Below are 24,793 nucleotides of genomic sequence, written 5' to 3' on the forward strand. Positions count from 1 at the left end.
GCGTCAAAGAGTTGAAGATGATCGCGTAGCAGGAGTGGTGAACAATCATTCGTGAGTTTAGAGCTCATACCACATTGTGGGTGTGTTTGAGGGCACAAGGAGTCATGGGTGTGTTTGATATCTGTTAAGGGTATAATGGGAAAACTAAATAAAAACCGGGTATAATAGTAATAGTTTTAAAAAGTAGAGAGAAATGAGAGAGGAAACTTAATATGGGTATATCATCTAATTCCTAATAAAAGTTTTGTACTCGGCCCAAAGACAAGCCCAGTCTATAGGCTCAATAGTGAAACCTTGGTTTCATCATGTTTGCAGTACAACCTCCCCTCCTCTCTCATTCATACTCACACGCAGCACTCGGAAAAAGGAAAAAATAAAATAAAATAAAATTGCAGGGCAGTGCTCTGAAAGCACCACGGTCGCACGGCGGCACTCTCCTCCCCGCCACTCTCTTTCTCTGTTAACTTTATCCCCCATCACCCTCTCTTCCCTCCAATCTCTGTGCAGGAAAAATCTGTGAGAGTCCAAGCTTTTTTTCGGAGCTCTTTGAGCCCTTCTATGGTGGAAGCTTTCATTTGTTGTCAATTTTGGTTGAGAAATTCATCATTCCCATTGGATATAAACACATTGATTCTGATAAGTAATCTGTTGTATGCTTCTGTGTTTGGCGCAAATATTTCAGAGAAAAAGCTAGGGAATGAAAGAGAGGAAGAGGAATGGATGAGAAATTAATGTAATAGGTTTTGAAGGATGAACATGCTATCCAATGTATGTTGCGTTGTTAATAAGTGTTAGCAAATCATTCATTGTATTCAGGAGCAAAGGGAAGCTCCCGCCTTTTTCCTCAAATCAATAGAAAAGCCCTGCCAAAACCCTTACAACTGAGCTCCCTTCTCTGCTAGTCATGGCGACGAGTAAAGACCAAGCTCAGAACATAGCCTTCACTAAACAACCCTTCATCGAAGATGTTGGCCCACGTAGAATGTGAGAATAATATGTTTATACATATATATGAGATTATATAAATTCCATTTTATTTCACAATGTTTGTCAGAGAACAATTGATTTTGGTATTTTTACATGTGGATTTTTGAGTATTTAATTCGTTTATTTAATTTTGAATCTACTTTGCAGAAAAGGCATGCAGTTCACCGTGCAATCGGCTGCGGAGATTGGCAAAATGGCTGAGGTTCAAGTGTGGAAAGGTCAGTATTATGACCCCAGTCGGAAACCTGTTCCAGACGGCTTATTGGATCCTCGCATGGTAATGTTCACTTTTCTTCTTATTTATTTACTATAGTTTGTGATTCGGGCTTTTCCTAATTGTGGTTGGGTTTTTGTGGGAACCATTTTTAATCCATTTAAATAGGCGTTTGTTCTATTAACTTGCAGTTCTTTGTCATTGTTAGCGACTATAGCGTCCATGGTTTACCAAATTTTGCTTAGACTTGAATTTATTTTGTAGCAGAATGAATACATTTTGATTAGTGCTTTTGACAGAATTGTATACCTTTTCATCATCATCATTATTTTTATTTGTAAGAACAGAGTACTATTTAGAAGAATTGGAGACAAATCAATAGGAGAATATGAATTTGTTGTTTTAGATACTTATTAAGTGTATACCATTCTAGTTTTTACAGAATTTCATCAGACAGATTGTTGTTTCTTCAATAACGAATTTCAGTGGAGAGATCTTCTCCTTGTGTTTGATTCGTGATATTTGAATGCTGTGAAGCAGTTGAAACTCTGACGGGAAACTCAACTTTCATACAGCTGACTTTTTCAGCATGTTGATCTTGTGGATGGAACCTCTGCTTGTTTTATTTGGGTTCTAGATTTATTTTTCTTATTTTCATCATCAGTTGTTCTTGTCTTGCACTTTTTATTTTCACTTAAAAAATATTTGTTACAGATTGATTATTTCTCGCTCTCAAAATATACCCTTTATTTTCCTTTCATTTTAGATGAAATTATATTGTATGGTGAAGTGTTAATGATTGTAAGTAAATGCTTTGTTTGTTTGTTTGTCCTTTAGGGCCCTGCAAATAAGTTTTCTGAATGTGCAACATGCCATGGGCGCTTTTCAGATTGTCCTGGGCACTATGGATACTTCAAGCTTCCTCTCCCTGTATACAATGTTGGATATTTAAGCACCATATTGGACATTTTGAAGTGCATTTGCAAGGTACCAAAAGCTAGCTCCCCCTTGGTCCCTCTGTTGTTCTTTGTATTGCTTGATGTCTACTGGTTGTCCAAGTCCAAGAACTTGGACCTTGTCTTTTGAATACTTAGAGATATCTTTAGGCAAACTTGTTAATTTTATCTCCTGGAATATTTTCATATCCCTTATCGGAAATATTTTATTTCATCTTGTGCAATATGATTCAGAATATTTTTGTCTTAAATACTAGCTTGTATTTTATTTATATGAATGTTACAAACACTAATTTAGAATGTCTGCTCTACATGCTAAAACTTATAATTGTTTAAGTGAAAGTTAACGCATGATTTCATTGTAATGAACTAGTCATGAGGTTAGTTTCCCTTTACTTTTTTACTAGAGCCCCATGATTTTTAGTTTTAAGAGTGCCATTTTTTATTTAAATATATTTAAATTTTTGTCAATAGTCTAAACTTGATTTTTGGCTTGTTATGCCATTTGTATTGTTTATGAACGCTTTGAATCTTTCAGTCTTGTTCTCGTATTCTTCTGGATGAGAAATTACGCATAGACTTTTTGAAGAAGATGAGAAGTCCTAAGATAGAGCCATTGAAGAAGACTGAGTTAATGAAAAAGATAGTGAAGAAGTGTAATAGTAGAGCAGCGAAGTGCTCCAAATGTGGAAATCTTAATGGTTTGGATTCTCTCTTTCTCTCTTGATGCTCCTTTGCAAATAAATTAAATAAATACACTTGCTTCTTGCTCTATATTGACTTGGGTGATCCATTTTCTTTTATGTCAAAGCTTAAATTTCTCCTTGATAAATTTTCTACTAAGTACCATACATAACATTTTATGGATTTCTGTGCAGACCCTGAGTCAATTTTCCACCTCATTCCTGAATTTAGATGTAAATAATCAAACCATAAATTCTTAATGTTCATTTAAAAATTTATAGCCTTTTGGTTTTCATCCCTTATGTGACTGTAAAAGAAGTGCTTCTCTTTGTTCTTTCATGGAAATTTTAGTTCTAGCAGTCTGCTGGTGAAATAGACCTTACGTACTGTATGTTCACGAAAAGGAGTTTATTGGTGCATTTGTTGATTCGTTTGGAACTCAATATTTTGAGTAAGGAAATTGAAGCTAGAAAGAATGGCACTCATAACTTTGGAAAAAAAGAAAGAAAGAAATGTGACATTTTTCTTTCCGAAAAGCTTAGTGGCCAGTGGGTTGGTTTACATTTTTCTGTTGGCAATTTTGTTATTGGAGTAAAAGAACAGTTCTTAGAAAAATCCCAAATTGGCAAGACATAATATTGCTCCACTCAATAGGTTAACCTTTTAGATAGAAACCCGATCCTTTAGAAGGAACCCACATCATAACACTTCTTCAGTTGTGTGACCAGAAATGAATAACAGGTTTTAAAAGGATAGGTCACTTGACATGGTTTCCTTTTGGGCAAGAGTGAAAATTTCTGGCCTCTTTTTGAGTTTTTGGTAGAATCTAATACACAACTCAGAAAGAATAAAGAAAAAATGAATGGAACTTTATTTATCTGTAGAGAAAAATAGAACAATTACAGCCCAAGTTTTTCGAGAAAGCTTGGAAACTCTCCAGAGAAGAACGTTTCTCTAAAAGAATACAAAAACAATCTGAATAGTCTTCTCCTAATACTAAAGATACTATTTATAGGTTAGACTAACATCCAAGACTAACTAACCCTCCAATAGGATACAAGAGAAAAGACAGCTCAATAAAAGAAAATTACTTCAGCCAGGGAATTCCACTAATTGTTACACATCAGCAGCCTATTGTCTTTGACGCCTAAAGTAAGTGAATCTGACCTGGGGTCTAACTGTTTTCTACTTCTAATGCAATCAAAGACAATACATTATTTGTCATTTTATGTTGAAGAGGTGCATTCTAAACTTCATCACCATCTCCTTTTGTGTTTCTTATTACTGAGGATTCTTTATTTCTTTTTTTCACTTTAGCCTTTCAGATATGTAATAAATATTTGATTCAGCGGAAGTTAAAGGTTTTCAATTGTTTTTCCCACCTGTAGGATTTATGATTTTTATAGAAAATGCTATGTAGTAGTGGTTACTGAAATATGCCATGCATTGCAGGATCAGTGAAGAAAGTTGTGTCTACACTGGGCCTTCTTCATGATCGTTCAAAACTAAATGACGGTTTAGAAGAGTGCAGATCTGCAATTTCACACACAAAAGAGTCCAAGGCATCGATTAATATGCAAAGTCATATTCTTAATCCAGCTACAGTTCTATTCCTTTTTAAAAGGATGCTTGACGAGGTATACTTTTACGTCCACATAGATGAAGATGATAAATGTTTTGAAGTGTAAAGTTGCCCAAATTATGGAGATTTATTGTATGAGAACACATAACAAATTAGGAAAATGTTTACTTAAATTGATGCAAGACTGCAAATTGCATCTTTAATTATTTATTTTAAAGTTGCCTATGATTTATTGAAATGAAGACAATAAACAAGAAAATGTGTATCATGCATTTCCTTGCTTAACTTTTACTATCAGTAGAATTTACATGCAAACACTTTTAAAATATTTCAGGACTGTGAGTTGCTTTATCTTTCTGGTAGACCCGAGAATCTTATCTTGACAAACATTGCAGTGCCGCCTATAGCTATTCGTCCATCTGTTATTATGGATGGCTCACAGAGGTTATCTTTGCTTTCATTTGCTGAATTATCAAGCTATTTCTCTCATCTTTATTGGGTTATTGTTGTTATTATTCTGTTTTGTTTTATTCTTTATGATGATGCAGTTGTTGATAGATATATTTGTTTATTGTATATATATTTTATACTCCTTTTGTTTCAGCAATGAAAATGACCTAACTGAGAGGTTGAAGCGAATTATTCAAGTCAGTGCTATTATTCGAAGGGAAACATCAGAACCAAGTGCCATACCTAAATATCTGGTGTGTGATAGCAGTTCAAAATTTTAAATTCCTCCTGTAAGATTTAGCGTGAAGGTGTTCAAATGCTTTGATTATGTCAACTATTTTGGGAGTCATAGGGTTTTCTTCTTTAGCAGCTGCAATTTTCTCATTCGTCTGAACATATCTGGAATGATGAATATTGATCTCTAGCATGGTGTGATTCATGTTTGCTCTCATTTGTATGTGCTACATTTTAGCTGTATCTAGCTATTTTCTTTTTCCTTGCCTGGCAGGTATTTGCCATGGGCTATTGATATACTTCTACTGTTATGATTGTCAATTATTTTGCTCATTTCTTCAAATTTTTTTTTAGTTATTTGTGCGATCTGATCCAGTCTTTTATTGCTGTTTACTATTGCTATACTTATTTAAATTCAGCGATCTATTATTCTATTCCCTTGTTATATGTTTGTGTGTGTGTGTGTATATATTTTATATTAGACATAATTATTAGAATGAAATAAATTATGAATTATTAAATTGCTGAATATTTTTAGCTCTTTACTATACATTGACTCTAGAGTCCCATGTCACCTTGGGTGGAAAAAATTGTAAGCACTTGTAAGGGGATGGTACCTTCTTGTGTGGGCATGTTTCGGAAAAAACATGGGGTTGCTGGCCAAAGTGGCTGAAATCTACACAAGAGGTGGATACTTTTATTTTTCAAAAGAAATGAGAACCTAGTATTAATGTAAAAAGAGTACACAAGGAAAGGTGGATACTCTGAAACTAAATGTTCCATCTTCACCTAGCTACGTTTTGCAAAAAAATAAAAAAATTGTGGCACATCAAGATTCCAGAATAGGCAGTCGTTTTTATGTAATTTTATTTTATAATCCAAAAATATCCCAGATTCACTTATTTATTGTTTTTGCTCTTAGCTTTTCCACAAAAACCTTTCAAATTTGTAACTATAGTTTTGCTTCATGCCTCGCACAAATTTACAAAAGAATGTTAATAATACCCATCAATTGATCTATTCATAATCAGAGGGAAGCTTCCTGATTAAAGATGATTGTTCAAATCAACTTGGATGGGTAACAAAAATGAGAGCATTATGGGTAATTTAGCTTCACTTTAATTTAATGCTTATGTATATACACATCACATTAGCTTCACATTCCAGAAGAAATCTATGCTTTGAAACAAATAGAATCTCTAAGATGCCCTATATATACTTGATAGTTAATTATCTACGTCAATATATTGCTATGGGAAGAGGGTGTACACTGCTTTACAAAGGCCTTTTGGTCATTTCATCACCTGGAATAATTTCTATAGACTTATTTATAGGATGTTTTGGTTATTTTTTTCCATCCTACTTATTTGGAAATCACTTGGCCATTTCAACACCTGGAATCATTTTTATAGTTACCAGTATTTTCAACTGATGTTGTTTTTAACCTATAATACATCACCCTAATTTCTTAGCTATAACTATAACCGTGTGTTTTGACAAAGTTAGATGTATAATAGTTATTGCAGTACTGGAATGTGATTTCATCTTACTTATGCAAAGATTGTTGGTTTAGGAAAATTGGGAGATTCTTCAAGTTGAGGTTGCACAGTATATAAATAGTGATGTTCGTGGTGGTCCTGCTGCCATGTATCAAAATCAAAAGTCACTGGGTGGTTTTATCCAGCGTCTCAAGGGGAAGCAGGGGCGCTTTCGCGGGAATTTATCTGGAAAACGTGTTGAATATACTGGTAGAACTGTTATATCTCCTGATCCTAATCTGAAAATTACTGAGGTTAGGTGTTGTACACAAACTTAATTTTGTGCAGTTTTTGCGTCTGCTTTTGATTTGTTTGTTCTAATTTGCATATGTATTCAGGTTGCAATTCCTATACGAATGGCTCGGATTTTGACTTACCCTGAACGTGTTTCCCATCACAACATAGAGAAGTTGAGGCAATGTGTCAGTAATGGCCCTGATAAATATCCTGGTGCAAGGATGCTCAGACGTGCTGATGGTTCTACATGGCAAGGGCTCATATATAGTTACAAAATGTGCTAGCACATATAAATTAATTATTTATTTTGTGGTTTGGTTTATTGTTTGTACTGTAGGTCTATCAAGGTTTCCAGAAAGCGCTTGGCAGATGAATTGAAGTATGGTGATATAGTTGAGCGCCACTTGGAGGATGGGGACATTGTCCTGTTCAACAGACAACCTAGTTTGCATCGGATGTCAATCATGTGTCATAGGGTAATTACACATTTGAATTGACTTTATATGGCATGCTTTTTATATCTAGTAAATTTAAACTCTTAGTCTATTATTTTAATCTGTAAAAAACTTGGCTTCTGATTTTTTCAGAACAACTATGTTGATACAAATGATCAAACACAGTGAATTGAGCTGAATATAGCCCATGGAAAATTTATTTTCAAATATGAGCTTAGCAAGTAACTTGGAGCACTTAAAATCCTTGCTCATGCTAGTGAGATTATTCCTGGACTGAGATCAATAAGATTTTATCACCTAACCACTTAGACAATCAAGATTTTCTGCCATTTGAAGATACCGATATTTGAAAATCTTAAGTAAGAGGCATCAACCAACTATATTTATTAAATCTAGCACACACTAGCTATGTTAAGTACTGTACCATGGGTGAAAATTCATTCGCCGATGCAAGTATGTTGAATTGAACATGTAGCACACACCAATACTCTTTATTCATGTGTGAGCTTAAGTAACATTGATTAGAATATGGGAACTAGTTTTATTTATTTGTTTTATTTAAGGCCTCTTACAACCTGAACATGATGCTGGGAAATCTAATGCTCTTAAAGAACAGAACTGCATTTATTTATACCTATCAATCTGAGTGCCACTTTGCAAACACTGGAGTTAGTGAGTTCATTTGTGCATGCAGGCAAGGATTATGCCTTGGAGAACATTGAGGTTTAATGAGTCTGTTTGCAATCCATACAATGCTGATTTTGATGGTGATGAAATGAATATGCATGTCCCACAAACAGAGGAAGCTCGAACAGAGGCAATTTTGTTGATGGGGGTAATTTGTTTTCAGTCACAATTTTATTATGTTGTGCCTGTATCGTGCTATATTTTATATCGAAGTTTTATAATATGTTTACATATTATATGTTATAGTATTTGTTCTTTTATATGTATGCTATTAATTATAAAATTGCAAAGGTGGCACCTTTTTCATGATTGTATTGTCAAATCTTTCTTTCTTTCTTCCTTTCTTGTATAAGTTTCTCATGCTTCATGCCTCTTGATTCTAAGATTCTATTAACCTCACAGGTGCAGAACAATCTATGTACACCAAAAAATGGAGAAATTTTGGTTGCATCCACCCAAGATTTTCTAACAACTTCCTTTTTGGTTACTCGAAAGGATACATTTTATGACCGTGCAGCTTTTTGTTTGATGTGTTCATACATGGGGGACGGCATGGAACATATTGATTTGCCAACGCCTGCTGTGATTAAGGTGGGATGTGTGATCAACCTTCCAATTATGTTCTGAATTATTCTATCTTGTTTGACATTTTTTTCTTGTTCATTCTAAATGGTAAACATTTTGTCATCTAAGGATACTTAATACTGGCTTTAATATCATAATTATAAAATCACTTGTTGCATTAATTAATAATTATTTAATAAGGTTCTCCCAACAGTAGTGATGCACACGGGGCAAGGAATTGGCGGGGAGTGCTCCCCCCGTCCCCGTCCTTGTTTATATTTCTAATCCCCGTCCCCGCCCCATTCTCGCTTATTCCCCGTTGGGGACGGGGTGGGCAATCTCCTATTTGGGCGGGGAATCCCCACGGGGAACCCATTTATTTAAAAAATAAATTTTTAATTAAAATGTTAAAATAAAAATTGTAAATTATATGTAAATTAAAATATTGCACAATATTTATTATTTAAAATATTAAACACTATCCTAAATAAAATTTCAAATATAAAAAAATTTACTACTATACTACAAAAACACATAAAGAAATATATAAAATACATATAAAATATTACAAAAATATATAAAATTTAAACGGAGCCCCGTCGGGGCGGGGAGTGCTATCCTCGTCCCCGCTCCATTTAACATTCGAGGATTGAAAGTTATCCCCGTCCCCGCCTCGTTCCCCATTTAGACAGGAATTCCCCGCCCCTAATGGGGCGGGTCCCCGCGGGACCTCGTCCCCATGGGGAAAATGTGCATCCCTACCCAACAGGCTTGAACAATATAATACTATTTGAGCATAACACTTGGCACCAAAGCTGTACAAAAATATTTTAAAGTGAGCATGTATTGGTTTTGTGCACTTATTTGTGTTTGATTTTATCAGTAGTGGCTTACATCTTTGACAGTACTACTACTACTTTAAATCCTAAGACATATTTGACACAAAAGTCAATATATTACATATTTAGTACAGTTTTTAGCATTATGCTCCAATGCACAATTGTAAAAATTGTTGTAAAATTTAATATTTTATTAATGCTAATTTGATATTTATTGAAAATATACAAAAGGTAATCATTTTTCTTTATATTTTATTGTTGATATTATAAAATAATAAGGCAAAAAGTATAACATTTAATGCAAATAGATAAAAAATAATAAAAATGACATAAAAGTAAATAAAAAGATGTAGCATTTATGGTGATGAAAAATATGTACCATGCTATATTGTGTGCCAAATTTGGCCCAACTTTTATCATGTGTCCAATTTGACACAACTTTTGGCACACCATTGGAGCAAGTTTTTTGTAAAATGAGCTATATTTTAGTAATGAATCACCAATTTGATACTCCATTGGAGATGCTCTAATGGTCGTGTAACTCTAATATTTGATTTTATTTGTATTTCACACATTTTAATGAGATGTTATGGTGTCTATGCTGATTTATATAAGTTATTTGACCATTTGATTAATGCTGTCTTCTAAAGGTGTACCTTCAAATACAACTTGAAAGATTTTCATAATCCCTGGATTTTTTTTGGAAGTTATTCATTGTTATTTTGTTGAAGTCGCGTATGGAGGGTGAGATTGGATTGGGTAATTTTTATTATGTAATTTTGTCATGAAATTAGAGTGGCTATTGAAAAAATTAATCCATCAATCTAAATAATCCCCCTAGTTTTGGATAACTGAATACCATTGAAAAACTTAAGATCATTTTATCTTATTACCCAATCTCCATCTCCATGTATTTCTATTATAAGAAAAAAGAATTCCATTTGTATCCAACTTGTTTTCTTCTAATTTGTTGTTGGCAAATGATCAACTCATTTATTCTTCCATATTTATATTTTTTCTCTAATATTTTTTAATCCGATTCAATCCTATGAAATCCCACAATCCAAATGTGACCTGAGAGTATGTTTATCTAACATGGTTACTTTGGAAACAAATGGGGGACATGATGCAGTTTGTAAATTATTTATTATTAAAGCTTCTGTTTAATATTCAGTATGAGATATTTATTATTAATGTAGAATAAATTTATCTGTTTTTACAGCCAGTAGAGCTTTGGACTGGAAAGCAATTATTCAGTGTCCTAGTGCGACCCAATGCAAATGTGAGAGTTTATTTAAATCTTACTGTTCGAGAGAAAAACTACACCAAACTACAAGTAAATGGAAGAGAAATTGAAGCAATGTGTCCAAGTGATGGGTTTGTCTGTTTCTATAATAGTGAACTGATATCTGGGCAACTTGGGAAGGCAACTTTGGGCAAGTCTTTTATAATTCCTTTTTAGTTTTTACTTCTTGATACGTGTTTGTCTTTGTGATTTCTTGGGGAAAATAAAGCCCTTTTGAACTGGAGGATTAATCTCTTTTTAATGAAAAACTACACCTCTAGCTCTAAGTTTTTCCTGTACAAAAGTACTGATATCGTCATGTCCTATGTATAAAATATTAGCTGATGTAACTTTAGCATATAGTTTTGTCATGGGCTGTATGATGTAATTGCCATCTACTACTTGACGTAGTTGGGATGTACTACAATATTGACATTTTTGTGTTCTAAGAAATTAAAGGGTTTTAGCATATCCCTTAAAAAACAGTTTATTTCTCAATTTAGAAACAGCAAAAGGGTCATTCTTCTAGGAAGAAAAACTTTTATACATATATAATAATACTTATATATATATTGTTCCCATATTTTTACTTATTTTATGCAGGTTAATGGTTTTAGTGAATAAATTCAGTGGATTTTTTAAGTGCTAGAAGCATGCATAGAAAAGGAAATTATATTTATAACTCAAGAGTTAAGATTTTATTTCACGTGCAAAGTTTCCTAGTTAATCACATTTTAAAAAAAAATTCCTAGTTAATCAATTTTTTTACCTTCGAGAAAGGGAAAAATGACTTTGTTCTGATATTAATGGCGTCTTTCTGATGTTTAAATTTTCAGTTTAATTGCCATTTCTTGCAACAGTTCTTTTCTACTTTCCACTTTTGTTTTTAATTTGTTTCATTTAGATATCTCTGTTCTCAATAAAGTTATATCTTGTATTTATGATGTCACTCCAGGAAATGGCAACAAGGATGGACTTTACTCTGTTCTTCTGAGAGACTACAAAGCTCATGCTGCTGCTGCTTGCATGAATCGTCTAGCTAAATTGAGGCATGTTCCTACCCAGTTTGTTTAACTTCTTATTCTTACTCACTCTTTGCAAGATAACAAAACCTGTGGTTTAGCAAATGGTGGCTTAACCACTTTCGAGTGTCCATAGTGAGAAGGTGGCATTCTTACCCATCTTGATTTTTTGTGCACCGACACTTATCATACTAATCAATATGTTGTTAGTTGCCCAGTTGCCCTGTTTCCATTGCCACACTAATGTTAGACATTTTGCTTTCAGAATAATGGTTGACTGGTGGGAGTACTTGTGCTCTATGTATTCCTATATTTCCTTTTCCATTTCTTGCATATGATGCTAATTTTCCCTTCATACCAGTTAGTATGTTTATAATTTCATGTTACAATATTAGGAAACAAGTCAAGGAACAACCTACCAACACTAGTCCAGAATGTGTTTTGCATAGGTGGCTGATTCAATCAGTCACTTGTGTTTATTTGCAGAACCCTTTTATCTATGATACAATGGTTAGCAAGATTAAATTATAATGTGTGCATCTTAATATACCATGCAGTGCTCGATGGATTGGTAATCATGGATTTTCAATTGGGATTGATGATGTCCAACCGAGTAAAAAATTGCATGATCAGAAAGAACAGATAATCAATGAAGGCGCTAACACATGTGATGAGAAAATAAAGTTGTATAATGAAGGGAATTTACCACCTGAACCCGGTTGTGATGCTGCTCAATCACTGGAGGCGAGGATAACTCAGATATTAAATGGTATTCGAGATGCAACTGGGAAGGTAGAAATCTGTCTTTCTCAAAATATAACTATGCCCTTTATATGCATGCTATTGTTTTTTTTTTATTCTTGTGTGAATTTTTTGTTTTATCAAGTGGGAATGCCTGATCTTAATTTAGTTAGAAATATTTGTTCATAAAAGTGAGACTTACAGTTTCTTGAGAAGAATATAATTCGTCAAATTGTTATTTGATTATCATTTCATTTACATTAACATTTATTCAAGTTTTAGCTTACCTGCTCCAGCTCAAATGGTTCTATACTCTTTGTTCTACTTTCTATTTGTGACGAGGAGTGATTTTTATTAAAGCTCTTTAGTAGAATTGATTTTTTCCCCCTTTTCTGAATAGTTGTGCATGCAAGAGCTTCATTGGAGAAATAGTCCTTTGATCATGTCTCAGTGTGGTTCCAAAGGATCTCCTATTAATATCAGTCAGATGGTTGCTTGTGTGGGTCAGCAATCGGTTGGTGGTCGTCGTGCACCCAATGGATTCATAGATCGAAGTCTACCTCACTTTCCGAGAAAAGATAAAACCCCTGCCGTAAGTTTTACTTCTATTTTTGGTTATGTACATCTTTCATGGAGGGTCTTGTACGCTCTACTTTCTACAATTTTATTCTTTTTTTCCCGTAAGAAATGTGTTTAAATCATCTATGGTTGGAGCCTGCTAGTGTTTATTAGCAATGAAACTTTTTTGGATCAGATGAATCTATTGTAGAAGCTCAAAAGGCCGCTGATATTGCCTAGGCCTTGGAATCCTATATAATGCTAAAATTGTCTTGAATACAATTTAACAGGAAACCTTTCTCTGGAATAGCTCATTATCATTTTGTTCTGCATTCTTCGATGGCCTGAAAGTTGTGGGCTTTTGTCTATTTAAGATTACGTTGCATGTTCACTTTGTATATGGAATGGAATAGCCTTTGCTATTTAATCAAGACCCATTCTTTCCCACTTCATTCAAACTATGCTTTCTAAAATATATCTTATTGCATTCTCACTTTTTCCTTGTTAATTGTGGTTTAATGAAGTGTATGCTTAAGTGATTGGAGAAACATTCTCCTTAATATTCCTGAACCCACTGACTCAATTTTATTATGAAAGCAAAGTAAAAAAAAATAGGTATTTATTTTTGGAATAGTCTGTTCTAAATGAACTACAATACATAAGGTATGGTTTTAATTTTGTTTCATTCTATTTTTATTATTGACTTATTTTGCTAACTTCAATGCAGGCTAAAGGCTTTGTTGGCCATTCCTTCTATGATGGCTTATCAGCTACTGAGTTTTTTTTCCACACTATGGGAGGGCGAGAAGGTCTTGTTGATACAGCAGTATGTAATCTATAGGCTTACATATTTTGACCCTCCTTTATTTCAATTCAAATTTATCTGCATTTCTTAATGCTTGGAAACACATTTTACTACTGCCACTTTTAATTGCCAAAATATACTAATTAATAGTTGCTGATTAAACTATGACTGCCAGTATGAGGATCTGCCATCTGGTAAGACATTGGTAGAACTGATAACGTGTAAATTTGTTGGTAGAGAGGTCATTACTTTTGAAAATGCAGTAATTACTGCTACCTAGGTTAGGAACCCCCATGGTTAGCTCAGTTGATCACGCACCTTACCATGAAAGAGAGGGACGAGTTGGTCCATGAGGGATCGTCCCGCAGAGTTGCTTAATAGTTACTTTGGATATTTCAAGGATGGTTGTGGCATTATAGACAGCATTTCTACTAGGAAAGGATTTGGTTCACAGATTCACATAAGTTGTGGATACCTCATTAATCTTTTTCAAATTGTGTTCTTTCTCATAGGCCTTTGCCTATCAGGATTTTAGAAATACATTTGCAGGTTCAGGGCGTCTTACAATTTCTACTCCAACATTGGATTTGCTTTTCGCAATTTTAATTGTTATATAAGTTACATTTGTTCCAGTTTATCTCAATAAAGAAATTTTTGTTTTAATTTAGTCATGTAATTAGTTTCTTCAACCAACATTTGTACCTGACCTTTTGTTTTTAATTTTTAATTGTTGTGCAGGTCAAAACAGCTGACACTGGGTACATGTCTCGGAGATTGATAAAAGCTTTGGAGGACTTATTTGTCCATTATGATGACACTGTACGAAATGCAAGTGGAGGTATAGTTCAGTTCTGTTATGGGGACGATGGCATGGATCCTGCACACATGGAAGGAAAAAATGGAGCTCCTTTAAATTTTGAACGTTTGTTTTTCAAAGCCAAGGTTTGAAATGTTGTAATTGTTTCTTATTCCCGTTTTATTAGTTTTTGTGATATATATATGTATATTTATATATATACATTCCTATTTGACATTATTATCTGGATATCTAATATAATGTGGTTTACATAGGCCACTTGTCCTGCTGGAGGAAATGAAAAGCTGTCTCCTGAAAAAGTTTCTGAAATAGTAGAAACTAGGCTTTCAAAACATGACATGACACCTGAGGGAGGTTGCTCTGCCGCCTTCAAAACTTCTCTGCAGTCTTTTCTAGATGAATATGTAAAAGCATTGAAGAGAACACAGGAAAATTTTGAATTGATTGAAGATCATTTTGGGAAGGAAAATTCCACAACCGCAGAAAATCTTGTCAAGCTTATATCTGGAGTTACGGGTAAACAATTAGAGGTATTGAATCTTATTTTCTGAATGTTTTACTAGAGATTTCTCCCCTTTTACCCCTCCTTCATCCCTTTCTTGTAGTGGGTTAGTGCTGCCTCAATGCTTTTGGTTTACTTAATAATAAATTTTGGATCCTTTCCTTACAGATTAATGATTCTTCTGGATTGTTTTAGGTTGACAGTCAGGAAATAAAATCACAAAGATATGCAAAATAGCTGTAGTATTAGATGTGATAGCTGTAGTCTTTTATTGTGTATAAGTTTCCTTATTTATAGGATTTTTATTCTCTGACATTTATTGTGATTGTTCTATACAGTCCCTATAAAAGGGCACCTAGTATTGATCGAATATACAAGAAAAAATAGTTTCACAGTTTCTCTCATTTTATTCTTTATGGTATTTGAGCAATAGGCTCGTTTCTCTCATAATTTTTTTGTGTTTTTCCAAGCTCCGGTTGTCTTCTCCGGCTCCGGCAGCATCTATCCACTTTCAGTTCACACAGACGCACACTCCAGAAGCCTAGTCGCATCATCGGAAGTCCAGAGAAGTTGCATGGCCCTGTCATTGTCTCCGACAAGCCCTCCATCGTCGCCTCCTCCCTGTCCAGCATGTCATGTCAGGCAGCATCTTCACAGTCGACCTAGTCCAGTCGCACGCTTCCTCTCCAAGTCGCACAAGCTCTCATGGCCTCCCTTCGTCTTCCTCGCAGCTTCTCGGTGGATCTCAGCCACTCACGGCAGTCGCACATCTCACTTCCCTTTGGTCTCGCGTCCCAGTCGCACGGTCTCCCACTCAATAAGACCAGCCAACTTAATAGTCGGTTTTGTCTTCTTTTCCTTTGAGGATATCAACTAGTGAAGTGGTTTTTTCTCAAACTAGTGGGCCCACCCAACTTCATCCCCAAACTCAGACCCAAAACCAATCTAGTGGCTCCATGGGCGCTCTTTATAGCCCTAACAACAACTCTCTTCATATCACAACCCATAAATTTGAGGGCAAAAATTATTTACAATGGGTTCCAGGTTCTGGATCTCATATTAGGTCTAGCTCTATTGCCCACTCTGGTAATTTCTCCTCTACTCTTACTTACTCTCAAACACCATGGATAATTAATTTTGGCGCCTCTGATCATTTGACCAGTTTATATTCTTTGTCTGAATCCTATACTCCATGTTCTAATCCTTCTAGTGTCAGAATAGCAGATGACACTCTCTCCTATTGCAGGAATTGGTACCATTAAATTCTCGACTAAATTAATCCTCAAATCAGTCCTTCATGTTCCTTCTTTAACATGCAATTTAATTTATGTCAGTAAGTTGATTGTTGACAATCGTTGCCTTGCTAAATTTCTTTCAAATTCTTGTCAATTTCAGGAATTATCTTCGGGAAGGACGATTGGCAGTGCTAGGATTCATGGTGGACTTTATTTCTTTGAAAATCGTCAACCAATAATACAACAACCATGTTCTTCTAGTTTGGTTTCTAATTCTATCTCTACAATAAAGTTTGTTTTTGTTTCAAACTCGAGTAAAATTATGTTGTGGCATTATCGACTCGGTCACCCAAGTTGTTCATATTTAAAATATTTGTTTCCATCATAATTTTCCAATAATAATTATGCTTTGTTGCAATGTGATATTTGTCAATTGGCCAAGCACACGTGCTATTTTTCGTCAAAAACATTATACTCCAACCAGCCCCTTCTCTTTAATTCATAGTGATCTGTGGGGACCTTCAAAAGTCACTACTTCCCATGGTCATCGATGGTGTATCACATTTATTGATGTCCACACATGTCTTACGTGGGTGTATCTCCTCAAACACAAGTCTAATACGTTTCGTGTGTTTCAAAATTTCCATAACATGATTCAAACATATTTTTAGACATCTATTCGTATATTACGAACGGATAATGGCACAGAATATTTCAATTTTATCTTAGGACTCTACCTTTCCAAAAAAAGGCATTATTCATCAAAGTTCATGTATCGATACTCCTCAACAAAATGACATTGCTGAACGTAAGAATCGTCATCTCTTAGAAGTTGTCCGAGCTCTACTTTTTACTATGCACATTCCCAAGTACCTTTGGGGAGATGTCGTCCTTACCACAGCCTATCTCATCAATCGTCTCCCTAGTCGTCCAATTGGTTTTCAAACACCATATTCTCTTCTTTAGACTTCATATCCTCATCTATCTTCAAACCTTATTCCTGTCAAAACCTTTGGGTGTGCCTTTGCCCATATTCATCCTAAGGATCGCACCAAACTTGACCCTAGGGCCATTAAAATTGTCTTCATTGGTTACTCTCCTACTCAAAAAGGCTATCAGTGCTGCTGCCCTCTTACCAAAAAAATCTTCGTCTCCAGAGATGTCAGTTTTTTTTTAAAACACTCCATACTTCTCTCCCGCCTCGCTTTAGGGGGAGGCCAATACTTATCAAGAGAACGAAGCTCAGTGGTCATGGGGATTAAAACTACCTCTGAGTCAATCCATAATTCCATCATATCCCACAGACTCATCTCTTCCAAAATCGACTTACCCTCCAACAGATTCAAATTTAAAAGATATTGCCTCATCTTCCGGGTTAATAGAAACGGATACACATCCTCCAAACCAACAACAAGAGTTGCGGGTTTGTTCTAGACGACAAAGAAATAACCAAATCATGAATCCTCGGCACAGTCAAGAAGCCAACCTGGTGGTAGATCCTCTTCCTCCAAACGAGTCAGGTAATAATCACTAAAGCACCAATCTAGACATTCCTATAGCCTTGAGAAAAGGAACTAGGTCTTGCACTCAACATCTCACCTCCGAATTCATCTCTTATTCAAATTTGTCATCGTCATTTAAAGCTTTCACTTCTAGTTTTTCAGATGTTTTTACTCCTAGGAATATTAAAGAAGCTCTTAAAATTCCTAAGTGGAAATCAACTATACTAGAAGAAATGAAAGCAATCAAACAGAATGATACTTGGAGATTAGTGGAATTACCTCCTGATAAAAGTGTTGTGGGGTGAAAATGGGTGTTCACGGTCAAGCATAATGCTAATGACTATTGAACGGTACAAAGCACGGTTGGTAGCAAAGGGATTCACACAGACCTATGGGATTGACTACACTGAGACTGTTGCTCCGATTGCCAAAGCTCAATACTATCAAGGTCCTACTCTCACTTGCAGCGAATCTAGAGTGGGAATTATGTCAACTAGATGTAAAAAAGTCACAAATATTAGGGGAAAAATTTGATATATTATTTATATTCAGTGAACATATATTATACAAGTATATGATAGGTGTGAACCAAATCACAAATATACAGAAAATAAATTAGCAAATTAATAAGTTTCCTAGAATAAGAATAGCTGTCAAATCTTTGAATATTTGATAGCCGTACAAGAATCATTCTAAGTTAGGAATGTTCCTAAAAACAGTATGATTTTCCCACAAAAAAATGCTTTTCTAAATGACGAACTTGTAGAGGAAGTTTACATAAGCCAACCACTAGGCTTTGAAGAAACTCATGATGCAAAGGTTGTCTGCAAGCTTAACAAGTCATTATATGGCCTAAAACATTCTCCTCGAGCTTGGTTCGATCGGTTCTTGAAAGTAGTCAAAAGTTTTGGGTACACACAAGGTCAAACCGATCATACACTATTCATTAAGCAATCAGGAAAAGGGAAAATTACTATCTCGATAGTATATGTCGATGATATAATTGTCACTGGAAGTAATACTGAGGAGACAAGTCTAATCAAAGAGATGATGGCAAAGGAGTTTGAAGTCAAAGATCTCAGAGCATTGAAATATTTTCTAGGTATGGAAATTGCCAGAAGCAAAAAAGGCATTTCTATATTGCAACGAAAATATACTCTTGATCTCCTAAAGGAAACCGGGATGCTCGGTAGCAAGCCTAGCAGAACTCCAATTGAACTTAGAGACAAGACTAAAATGTTTGAAGGAGATCTAGTTGACAAAGGAAGATATCAACAGCTAGTAGGGAAACTTATCTATCTATCTCACACTAGACTAGACATTACCTTCACTGTAAGTCTAGCAAGTTAGTATATGCACGATCTGTGTCAAGACCATCTCAATGCTGTGTATAGAATCTTGAGATATCTAAAACAAGCACTAGGAAAGGGACTATTCTTCAAGAAGACAAATGAAAAAAAGGTTGAAGTCTTTACAGATGCTGATTGGGCTAGATCAATTGATGACAGGAAATCCACATCCGGTTATTGTATCGTACTATGGGGTAATCTAGTTACTTGGAGAAGTAAAAAGCAAACCGTTGTTGCAAGAAGCAGTGCAAAAGCGAAATTTAGGGCTATGGCTCACGGGGTATGTGAAGTTATATGGCTAAAATGATTGCTTGAAGAATTAAAGAAAGAATACGAAGCTCCTATCCAATTATTCTGCGATGACAAGTCCACTATCAGTATAGCACATAATCATGTACATCTTGACAAAACCAAGCATGTAGAAGTGGATCGATACTTTATCAAAGAAAAAATTGGAGGGATAATCAGCGTTAAACATGTGCACACTGATCAACAACTGGTGGATATTCTAACCAAGGGACTATCTGAACGAGTATTTAATTTCCTTACAAACAAGTTTGGATTTATTAACATTTACAGTCAAGCTTGAGGGGGGAGTGTTGACAGTCAGGAAATAAAATCACAAAGATATGCAAAATAGCTGTAGTATTAGATGTGATAGCTGCAGTCTTTTATTGTGTATAAGTTTCTTTATTTATAGGATTTTTATTCTCTGGCATTTATTGTGATTGTTCTATACAGTCCATATAAAAGGGCACCTAGTATTGATCGAATATAGTTTCACATCTTCTGTCATTTTATTCTTTATTTTATGCTCCTTTTCTTTTTTAATTTTTTTACTTATTTTCAATATTTATAATAAAATTACTAGAAATTATCAGCTACTCTATTTATAATTTAGAATCTTTTTTTTGTAGAATTTGTAACTTGGACCCTACGTTAGTTAAATTAATGAATAGGGGAATTGCTTAACATGCTATTTGAAGATATACACGTACAAGTGCCAATGTTGTTTGCACTGTCTTTGTAGCTGTACTTGTGTAACTATATTAGTATTCGAACCTTACATTTGTTTTTCCTTTTGAGAGTTTGTTCTACCAGGAAAATAATAAATGAATATATTCATATGCACTCAGGTTTTTTTGGATACTTGTATCTCTCGTTATCATTCCAAAAAAATTGAAGCTGGAACTGCAATTGGAGCAATTGGAGCTCAAAGTATTGGAGAACCTGGGACTCAGATGACACTTAAAACTTTTCACTTTGCTGGGGTTGCAAGCATGAGTATCCTTTTGAGTTTTTTAACCTTCTTTTTTTTAATTTCTTTTTTATATGGTTAACACCTCGGTTCCTATTATTACAAAGAAATAACAAGGAGGTTGAACTTGGGACCTTTACCCATATGCCACTATCCTTCCCTCACCACTGAGTTAGCCTCAGTGGCTTAAAATGATCAAGGATTTATTATTCCTTGGCATTAAATACATTCTAACATGTAGTCTGGCTTATAATTCAACTTATACTTTTTATATTTTTAGCTGTAATCAACATTATTATCCTCCAGATTTAGAATTTTGGATAATTTATACCTTCTTGGGGTCAAACACTACCTTTTGTGTTTTTGTTTTTGATATTAATAGAGAGGGGATTCGAAGTTGGGGCCTCCTGTTTGTGAGGAGAGATCTAGTACCACCAGGCTACATGCCTATGATCACGATGAAACACCACTTTTGATCACTAAATTTGCACCCTTTTAAAGTTTAAATATATGTATTTATAAAGTAATTCAAAATGAAATATAAATTAATAAATACAGAAAATTCAAAGCTTGTATTTTTTGTTTTAAATTTTTAATATTTGTTATTAATTTTTTATTTTAGTTATAAGTTTCAATTTACGTTTAAATATATGTGCTTATATAATAAAAGTGTAATTTGTTTTGGTTTAATTAGTGGGCAATAGTGGTGTTCGACCAAAGATGTTACAAGTTTTTCCTAATTTTTAACTTATTTTGAACAATAAGTCAGCCTGCAAGTTCTAGAAAAACAATGAACAGCATTGATCATTTGATAGGACATTCTGCTTTTTAACTTGGTTGTTTAAGCATGTATTCTTTAACTCTTTGTTTAGATGTTACACTTGGAGTTCCTCGTATCAAAGAAATAATTAATGGAGCCAAAAGGATTAGTACGCCCATTATCACTGCAGCACTAGAGTGTGACGATAATGTAAATGCTGCAAGGATAGTAAGGGGTCGGATGGAGAAAATAAGTTTGGGCCAGGTATGTAATATGTCCTAAATAATTTTCAATTGTATTAACAAAATTATGACATCGCTATTTTGCTATTTGACATTTATCATAGCTTCCGGTTCCACAAATTTATGTTCTTAAATTGGTAGAACTATTATTATTTCTTTCCGTGGGTAGAAATCTGAGAAGTTATCAGATAAATACCATCAGCTGTCAATAGGCTTGCTTGCACCAGTAACTATTTAACCAAAACTCCAGAATTGTGATCTGGATATATTTTTGAAATTATTATTCTACTTCTGGATGTTTTGATTCTTTAAAAAGGCAGAGATTTCTAACTTCTTAACATTTATTATTCAAATATATTCTACAGAAGGATGTTTAAATTATTTTTCTATTAATCTGCAGATTGCAAAGAGTATAAAGGTTGTGATAACTTCTAGATCAGCATCTGTAGCCGTCACGCTTGACATGGAGACAATTAAGGATGCAATGTTGTCTATAGATGCTTACTTAGTTCAAGATTCAATATTACGAACTCCAAGAATCAAACTGAAGCAAGAGGTAAAAAATCATTCAATAATATTTTTGTTGCTTGTTGTCCAGTTTGAAAATCTTCTTATTTGTATTTCAGTTATTGTTTTGTTTCTTATAAATTTTAAGTACACATTTATTTTGTGTATTATTTATCCGTATTTATTTATTATTATTATTATTATTATTATATATCTCTAACTGACTTATATTTTGCAGCATATTAGGGTTCCGGATCCTAGGAAATTAGAAATCACTCCTTATGAGTCAGATAGAAGCAAACTTCATTTTCATCTCCACCATCTTAAGACGATGCTTCCAAATATTATAATAAAGGTGTGGCTTCTAAAAGTCTTTCTAAACGTCTTTTAAACTGTAGTTTTTACAAGTCTTCATCAGTTTCTTTCTACTTCTGTTTTGTTGAAACGCTTAGGGATATTTTAACTGAGTTTTATATTTTAATCACAGGGAATAAAAACTGTAGAACGTGCTGTCATTAGCAAAGAAGATGATAAAAGAACACAGACGAGCAAATACAAATTGTTGGTAGAGGGGTGAGTTTGTTATTAAGTATACTATAAGTGCTATAAACAATTTGGGATGAATGTTATGCTTCTTCATCAAAAGTCTTAAGTAGTATATTATTGTGCTTCAAAACTTTTCTTAACAGTATTTCACAGTGAAATAGCCAATTTATTGATGCTGACTAAAAGTATTCAATTCCAATATTGAAATATGTTTGTCAACCAAAAGTTTACCCTAAATGCCTAAATGATGTTTAAGTGTCAACCCCTAAAAACAATGAATGGAAAAAAGGAAAAAAAAATCAGTGTCATCCTGTATCCTTCTCTGCAATCTTTTTATTCTTTATAGAAAAGAAAAGTGGGACAGGGTAATTGTAAAATTAGGACCTGTGCTTCAAAATTTAAATGCGTTATAGACTTTTTGTTGGTTGGGATTTGTCTCAGATAATAGGTCTCGTAATGATGAAAACAAGAGGTCAAACAAAAAGACAGAATAATCAAACCTTAAACAATGATGGTACAGGCGTAGAAGGACATATGCTTGCTTTTTTTATGGCTTGTTGAGTGAAAAGTAAATATCACTGCTATTATAGCTAGCTAAAAAATCTGAGAGGTTTGGCATGTTTCTTAAAGATGTCGCAGTAAAACTGATTTGTGCATGACATGAGATAGAAAATTTATTGATTATACTGATTTGGTGACATTTGCCTATATCTGCTTTGCATTGTTTAGAACCGGTCTTTTAGAAGTTATGGGTACTGAAGGAGTAGATGGGTGTAATACCAAAAGTAATCACATCATTGAAGTGCAGCAGACCCTTGGAATAGAAGCGGCAAGAACCTGTATCATTGATGAGATTGAGTATACGATGAAAAGTCATGGAATGAGCATAGATAATCGGCATATGATGCTTTTAGCAGATGTGATGACCTCCAGGGCAAGTGTTTTGAGATATTTATTATTGTTCATCTTGTTCTATCTATTTCGTTAAATAAAGTAATTTGGATATTGCTATGTGGTTGGACATACAAATTTGGGAACTAACAATGTATGTTATTTGGTTAATGACTCGAAACAGGGTGAAGTCCTTGGAATTACTAGATTTGGCATTCAAAAAATGGGCAAGAGTGTATTAATGCTTGCTTCATTTGAGAAGACGGCAGATCACCTATTCAATGCTTCTGTAAATGGAAGAGAGGACATGATCGAAGGAGTAAGTGAATGCATAATCATGGGTATACCAATGCAGATTGGCACTGGAATGATCAAAGTTAGACAAAGGTAAGAAGGAATTTACAAGGGTATCTGTTTCATTGCAAGTTGTGTTTGTTTAGAAAGTAAATTTGCCACTGCTGTCCTTCAAAATGTTTCTCATACATTTTAATGAAACAAGTATAGACTCTTACATCTTAGAATTAAATGAATAGTTCTAAGGCCTCTGTCTCTAGAATAAAATCTTCAGCTGGTAAGGCCACAATAACAGAAATAGTGTAATTTTGAAGTTGACTATAGCTACAAGTTCACCTTTTTAAAAGTTGAAGTGCATACATGTATAGACATTAGAAAATGAAGGTGACAGATACAAAATTAACTCTGCTAATAGTGCGACATGATAGATTGTGTGCTTTGTTGGGCTTTTCTTCTTAACTCCAGGCGTGTCAAAATGCTATAGCATTATTCTCAAGCACATGCAGTCTCTGTGCCCATGTTTTTGATAAAATTGCACATTCTTTATTGCGCCTTTTGCTTTTTTATCTCTTCCCGCCAGACCTTTTGAAGTTACTAATTAATTTTCCTGCCGCAGGGTTGACGTGCCACCAATTCTATCATATGGGCCAACTCCGATGTTATGTGAAAATTAATGAGTTCACCCCTGCTCACGGTACAATATTAGAATGCTACTGGACAATAATATTGGGAGTAAATGCAGATTAAAGTGTTTTTTTCTTCTAATTCTTTGGTCATTCCTGGATAATGTATATATAATTAATTTTTGTTTAGTTAAGCTTCCATTTGTTAGTATTTCAATTCCATGTAAACATGGGTTGTCTGCTGGTAAAGTCGTATCCCTTGTATCACTGGAAAATACATCTTTTGTCAAACATAAAAGTGAATCACCAATTAATTATTCGTGGCAGCTAATAGGTCTTGCCACGCGACTGTAATACAAGCAATTTTGCCTAATATGAATAGCTCTCTTTTGACATGAATTGGCTGTAAAGCTTTGTTATGCGGCAGTT

The 24,793-nt window shown here is 34.4% G+C and overlaps 1 protein-coding gene across 1 annotated transcript; it reads left to right on the forward strand.

The window, feature by feature from the left end:
- The first annotated feature begins 312 nt into the window (after positions 1–312).
- On the forward strand, positions 313–24,763 carry LOC133788477 (DNA-directed RNA polymerase III subunit 1). The gene is made up of 27 exons (XM_062225971.1): positions 313–984; positions 1,135–1,264; positions 2,039–2,188; positions 2,696–2,858; positions 4,294–4,478; positions 4,758–4,867; positions 5,028–5,127; positions 6,681–6,899; positions 6,984–7,132; positions 7,220–7,358; positions 8,032–8,172; positions 8,427–8,615; positions 10,650–10,863; positions 11,668–11,761; positions 12,292–12,526; positions 12,876–13,067; positions 13,761–13,859; positions 14,577–14,780; positions 14,910–15,185; positions 20,380–20,527; positions 21,374–21,525; positions 21,904–22,059; positions 22,249–22,365; positions 22,498–22,583; positions 23,286–23,490; positions 23,632–23,834; positions 24,358–24,763. Exons 1-27 carry the CDS (start codon positions 905–907, stop codon positions 24,413–24,415), a joined length of 4,194 nt encoding a protein of 1,397 aa, XP_062081955.1. The 5' UTR covers positions 313–904; the 3' UTR covers positions 24,416–24,763.
- Positions 24,764–24,793: the final 30 nt, after the last annotated feature.

This window comes from Humulus lupulus, chromosome 7 (assembly GCF_963169125.1).
Source record: "Humulus lupulus chromosome 7, drHumLupu1.1, whole genome shotgun sequence".
Classification (NCBI taxonomy): Eukaryota; Viridiplantae; Streptophyta; class Magnoliopsida; order Rosales; family Cannabaceae; genus Humulus; species Humulus lupulus.